At 42.8% G+C, this 6958-nt stretch overlaps 1 protein-coding gene across 1 annotated transcript in view; it reads right to left on the reverse strand.

Moving 5' to 3' along the window:
- Nucleotides 1–6589: 6589 nt before the first annotated feature.
- Nucleotides 6590–6958, reverse strand: part of LOC122064145 — a 4935-nt gene continuing 4566 nt past the window's right edge. Inside the window, exon 3 of the mRNA XM_042627851.1 lies at nt 6590–6873. Within this exon, the coding sequence (XP_042483785.1) occupies nt 6590–6873 (284 nt within the window). The remainder of the gene's footprint in view (nt 6874–6958) is intronic.

Below are 6958 nucleotides of genomic sequence, written 5' to 3' on the forward strand. Positions count from 1 at the left end.
TTTTTTGGCTAGAAAATCATTATATTAAAATGAAGAAAAATGGGAAAAAATGACATAGCTACATCAAACTGAAAAAATAGATTGAAGTAAAAATAAAATCGGTTCCTTGACCCCCACCTTCGGCATTGCCATCAGCAGAGGAAAGAGAAGCGCACTAATCAAATCTATAGTTTGGCCTACCCTCGGCATCTCTTCTAATAAGATCCTTAATGTGGGCAGGGAAATCGATATTTGTGGCTGATATCCCTGTCTTCGCCGCATCTCTAGCCAGGTAGTCGGCAATTGAGTTTGCTTCTCTGAAGTTGTGAGTTATTTTCCATGTGATACTCTCCAAATATGGCTGCAGGAAGATCCATCTCTGCAATGCAAACCATGGAATTTTCTTTTGCTGGATAGAGATTGCAACAGCACTAGAATCCGTCTCTACCCACAGACATGTAATGCCCAGCTCCCGAGCACGCATCAGCCCCACCATAAGGCCTTCGATTTCAGCTTCGAAGGCTTCCGAGACTCCCATAAAAATTTTATAGGAGTCAATAATGCCTCCCCTGTGATCACGAAAAATCCCGCCTGCACCTGCGCGACCTGGGTTCCCCCTTGAGCTTCTGTCAAAATTCAATTTAATCCAATTTACCTCGGGTCTGCACCAGAAAACCTTTAAGATCGATTGAGGGGGAGAACGCTGAATCGGAATACCAAGCTTCCTGCAGCAAATGAGATCAGTCGTTGTCTTAACTTCACCTTTGGTTCTTGGCTTTGCGAATTGTATATCCTCTAGAATCATCTGCTTCAGGTATCTTGCCGGTCTTGCCTTGCCATCATGCCTTCTACTATTTCTTTCACGCCAAATATGATCAGCCACTATTAGTAACCCCATGATCCACGCCTCTTTGCAGCAAACAGATTTCTGTTTTCTTCTCCACCATTTGAGGAAATCGGGCATGGTTCCAGCTTTCTTCCATGGCACATTGAAGCACCCACAAAAAAAGAGCCATATATCTTCTGAGTAGGAGCATTGAAGGAATATATGAGTCGATGTCGCAGCCTCCATTCCACATAAGTTGCATTTAGAGACAAGGTCTATGCCCCTCTTTTGAACAGCGTCATCTGTAGGGAGCTTGTCGTGCACCATTCTCCAACCAAAGATAGACACCCTGGGTTGCATCTTTTTGCCCCAAATCAGAGAGAACCATACACTTTCGGGTTACGGATCCTAATATCTTCCCAGGCAGAATTAGATTTGAAAATCCCATCAGATGATAGATTCCACAAGCACATATCTTCACAGGTATAAGAGGGAATTTTAATGGTTCGAATTTTCTCAAAAATATTATGCAGCAAAGGGGAGATAACATTTGGCTATTTCCATTTGAAATTGTCAATGAAGTCACTGACCTTTCCCTTGCAGTGAAGACTCGACTCTCCCTCCAGGCCAACTAGCTCTAGGATGGATTTTCCGCCCAACCATTTATCCGACAAGAAATTAATGTTTTTTCCCATTTCCAATCGTCCAGGCTTCTTTGGAGGACACGAAATCCCACATATTCCTAAAGCCAGGTCAAATCGAAGAAGGCTTATAGGACTTTTTGAAGGAACCATCACCCCTCAGGAATCTCGCCCTTAAGAATTTGCATGCTAAGGATTTCTCATGCTTGACCCTCCAGACCATATTACAGAGCATGGCTTTGTTTATGTCTCTGAGCCTTCGCAGCCCCAACCCACCTTCATCCTTAGGCCTACAACACAGATCCCATCTGACTGATATTTTTTTTGCAGTATCAATCTCACCTGTCCAGATAAAATTTCTCATCCACCTCTCCATTGTTGCAATAAGGGATGAAGGCCACCAATATACGGCTGAACTATGGTTCATCATTCCCAAGATCACTGAGCGGACCAATTCCACTCGTCCAGCCATGGACAAAATCTTCCCTTTCCATCCTGCTAGCCACCCTTTAACTTTATCCAGAATGGGGATTAGCGACTCCTTTTTCACCCTTCCCTTAAAGATCTCGACCCCCAAATAGCGGGTGGGGAAGTTACAAATGGAGATACCAAGCTCTTCCGCAATGGCTTGCTTTCTAGGGGTAGGAACAGATCCCAAGAAAAGCTTGCTTTTGTCTAAATTTATTTTCTAGTTGGAGAAGCTCTGGTATTTAGAGAGAAAAATATGGAGATTTTTAACATACCTGATAGATGCATTTGAGAAGATGAATACATCATCAGCAAATAGACTATGTGTAGGGATAATAGCACCACGAGGACCCGATAGAGCTTTAATGATGTTATTGGCTAGGAGCTCAAATAAGCCTCTACAAAGAACCTCTTCAGCAATTATAAACAGCATCGACGAGATCGAATCTCCTTGTCTCAGACCCTTCTCCACACCGAAGTATCCAACAGGGCCACCATTTAGCAAAGCTGATATTCTGGCAGAAACAAGGATCTGATGGATCCAAGAGATCCATTTTTCAGAGAAGCCAAATCTCCTCAGAACATGGAAAATAAAATTCCAAGAGATGGTGTCCTTCTGGATATCAATTTTTAAACCCATACCTCCACCTCTTGTGGATGCAAACATCATGTTGGCCAGCTCCGAGGCTAGAGATATGTTGGAATGAATGATCTTCCCTTTCTGGAAGGCCCCCTGCTCCTCAGAAAAAATTTTGGAAGAACACACGATAATAGCATAGCCAGAACCTTTGATATTATTTTGCAAAAAACATTTCCCATGCACAACGGCCTGAATTTGTCCAGGGATAGTGCTCCTTCAATTTTAGGAATCAAGACCAGGAAATTATTATTAATTCCGTAAGGTATGAAACCGGTTCTGAAAAACCATCGGATAGCCTTGCACACATCTGAAGACATGATGTCCCAACATGATTTATAAAAAGCTCCAGGAAATCCATCTGGACCAAGAGCACTATCTAGATCAAGATCCCACACCGCACTCTTGATCCCAGTGTCAGAGGGAATACCATCTAATCGACCTCTATCCCATTCTTCCAAAACATTTGGAATGCATTGCAATAAATCCATGTGATTGGTAAGGGGAATACCTTTGTGAAAATGCTCATAATATCCCGTGATGAATTCCTTGATCTGCTCTTTATCAGAGATCAGGGTCCCATCATCCATCTTCAGAGATTTAATGGAGTTCTTCATTCGCCGTATCTTCACTGAGATGTGAAAAAGTTTTGAGCATCTATCTCCTTGATCCCTCCATCTAGAACGAGATTTTTCAGCCCACAATTTCTCATAATTTTTCATGGCCTTCAGGTATCTGGTCTTTACATCAGCTTCTTTGGCATAAATTGAGTCGTTTATCCCATCTCTGTCAATTTCGGTCTGGATCTCCTCCATGCATTTTTTTGCCTCCATCATCTCCAAATTAAAATTTGAAAAATTTTCTTTCACCCAAGAGTGCAGGAAGACCTTCAATCTTTTTAATTTTTGAGCCATAACCAGCATTGGCGATCCAGAAATGTCATTCTCCCAGGAGGTCTTAACTGCATTTAGAAAGCCCTTGTGTTCTGTCCAGAACCTCTGGAATCCAAACGGACAGTCTTTTGGTCTTTCAGAACCTTCAGACACCACCAAAATGGGAGCATGGTCTGACGCCACTCTCTACAAGACAAATTGGTGACATTCTTGAAAAAAAGAAATCTAAGCATCATTGCAAAAGCTTCGATCAAGCACTGCAGACACATGGCCCCTTCTCCTGTTATTAGTCCATGTGAATTTCCTTCCCTGCGAAGGAACTTGAATTAGCGAGCATGTATCCACCATTGCGCCAAAATCTCCCGCTGACCCTAAGTTGAAAATTCCCGGCCCCCTTTTTTCAGAGGAGAGAAGGGTGACATTGAAGTCTCCAAAAATCATCCAAGGAGTATTCGACCCAGGATGGGTTGCCACCAAGTCGGTCCACAATTCTCTTCTAGCAGCTCTTAGGCATTTGGCGTGCACTACAGATAAGATGAAAATTTCCTGAGCCCATTGCACAGAGATAGAGATTTGCTGCTCAGAAGACGATAGCACAACAGGCTTTGCTACACCTCTTTGCCAAATCAGCCATAGATTTGAGACGCGCCTACTCGCTCGTTATGGATGAAATTAGGGTCGAAACCCAACTTGTTGAAGAACAACATAGGAAAGGCGTCGGAGGGAATCATAGGTTCGGCGATGCAAAGGAAATCAGGCCTTTTTTCCCTTAAAATATTCCTCAAAGCTAACCTTGCGGCAGCCTTCTTTATCCCTCTAATATTCCAATAGAGGGCTTTCATTTACTATTTTTTGATGAAGCAATATGGCCAAACTTTCGCAAAGTCTGCTCTGTATTGGCCAGGTGTTTCCCCTTTCCCTGTCTTCCAGGAACTAGATCCAATGCCTCCCTCTCGCAGAGAGTTTTGTCTATCTGCTCTACCTCCTTATGATTAACCACCACCGTGCCACCATTAATCTCGAGGGGATTGAATGACAAGATGACATTATTGTACCATTGCATTGGTTGGCACCTACCAGTCTCATGATGCTCGCCATGCCTACTCAGAGCCATCACTCGATCACCACTGCCATGTCCAGTGTAAATTAGGCTTGAAGAGTCCTTCTCGTGCATGGCCCTATTCGTGTCATTTTCAGCCTCTCGAGGAGAAGAGGCGTTATTTCCTATGGGTTGGGAATAGGTACGGTGACCCATAAGGGCCCCATTTCCACCAACAAACCCGTTATCAGATCCAGCCATAAAGTCCACCCCATCATCCAAGTCATTCTCCCCTTCATTGATTTGTTCAAAAACGCACCCCTCTAGAATATTTCCTTCCTTATTCCTTTCTTCTTCTAATGGAAGGCAGATTTGTATGTCTCCATTCAAATTATCCATAACTGATTTTCCTTCAATGTTCCTTAAAGTGTGCGATTCAAAAATGGAAGGAGATCGTTCCTTCGAAAGGAAAGAAAATCTTTCCAAATTAGACGCACCAGTCATCGAAATCTGCTCATCCCGGCGGCCACTGCTCTCTTTCCGGTGACCATTGCTATGGACGCCATCCTCTTCATCTGCATAGGTCACCCCTGGAATAGTCTCTTTGCGCTGCGACTCCTTCCTGGTCTCTGCTTCCCTCCTCGCCCTACATACATCGACAGAGTGTCCCATTTTTTGCAGAAACCACATCTGATCAAGGCATCTTCATATATAATATTTTGTTTGAACCAGAATGTCTCATTAGTTCTTGGTTGCCTTCGTTCTATTTGGATTTCTTCGAGTCTGGTAGCTCCAATCTCGACCTCTACCTGGACCCTCGCAAAGGTGCCCATTGCCGTAGATTGAGTGCGTCTATCCAGTGCCACAGGTCTCCCTGATGCCTTAGCCATTGTTAGCAGAATCTTCTCGTGCCAGTATTCAAGTGGCAGGTCAGGGAATCTGATCCAAACCAACTTGGTTTTGACGTTCTTGGCATGAACATCAAAATCTGCCTTCCAAGGCTGGAATCTGATGACCTGCCCACGGATTCTTGTAAGACTTCGTTTCCACATGGCTGCCATGTCTCCTTCTCTTTCAAATTGAAAAAGAATATACCCCTTCCCCATAGGAGCCATCTTCACTCCGCCTTTTAGATTCCAATTCTCCTTCGGCTCCTTTCGAATGTCATCCATTGAAAGGTATCTAAAGTTCATCCTCCCTATCAATGCAAACCTGAACTGTAGCAGTCTTTCCTCATAGGCATCTTGTGGGATTATGATTTTGGTGTAGGCTCCAGCGTGAATGGGATCGGGCAAAGATTCCACTTCCGGCAAAGCACGTCCCACCACGGTAGAGTAGGATCGTCGCACCTCCTCCCTATTTTCTTCTGCATCCCTAACCCTATCATCCTCACCTCCTTCTACAGATCTAGTGTCATTAGTAGCAGAAGCCGATCTAGAATCCTTCCTTGAAAATTCTGGTTTCAGAAAATCAGTAATCAAAGCCTGTCCACCACGATCCGGAGGCCAGCCATCCTTTGGCTCATGTCCGATATTTGCATCATTACTCGTCTCAGCCATCATCATTTCAATTCAACCAACCAAGTCACTAATGGAGATTGTAGATCCTCTATTGTTCTTGGAAGAAGAGGAGATCATAAACGAAAGAGATTAATCACCGATTGTTCATGAAGGGAATAGAACTGGCATTAATGAAAGTTTGGTTCCAATCGGTTGTTTGGTTAACTCCTCACTGAGGAGCTTTACCAAAATAGTTGTCCCCTCTCTTTTGTCATATCCCACTAAAATTAAATATTCCAACCGACTGAACATGGCAGGTTCTTTAGAAATTTAAGCTCAAATTTGAACTACAATTGGTCGGGCTTGAGGTTTTATCCATATTGCTTATAACTAAATTCTCCTAAATAATAAATGGGAGTGACATTCGGAAAAACATCCTTCGCAGGGAGGCTTTACCTTAAAACTGCAATTAAAGTTCCTCCTCCAGATAATATACATATCCAACATCTACCCCATCCAAGTTAATGAACTTGCCATTATTAGCTATGCAAGAGAACACTTTGTATGGGAAATATACCAACTTTTAATCAATCCACCTAAACAGTCTTCAATGTTTCAACATTTCTTCAAATACATAGAGTGCCTTTATAATATTAACCTGTTTGCAGTATCCATCAACCATGATGGTGTATGTTGAGACATCAGGTAACCCTGTGAAACTCCCCTTCTGAATGCTCTGAAATAGATTCTCGGCTTCAGCTAGTCTTCCCACTTTCCAGTAACCACTAAGAATAAAATTAACAATGCTTGTTGCTAGAACAAACCGACTGTTGATGATAATCTCATTGAATATCCTCCAAGCATCATTAACATTACCCCTTTCACGGAGCTCTTCAATAACAAAATGGCTTTATTTTAATCCTACAAAATAGTCAACATCCTTATCCCTTTCCTTTTTTTTTTTTTTTTTTTTTAA

This window comes from Macadamia integrifolia, chromosome 2, assembly GCF_013358625.1.
Source record: "Macadamia integrifolia cultivar HAES 741 chromosome 2, SCU_Mint_v3, whole genome shotgun sequence".
Taxonomy (NCBI): Eukaryota; Viridiplantae; Streptophyta; class Magnoliopsida; order Proteales; family Proteaceae; genus Macadamia; species Macadamia integrifolia.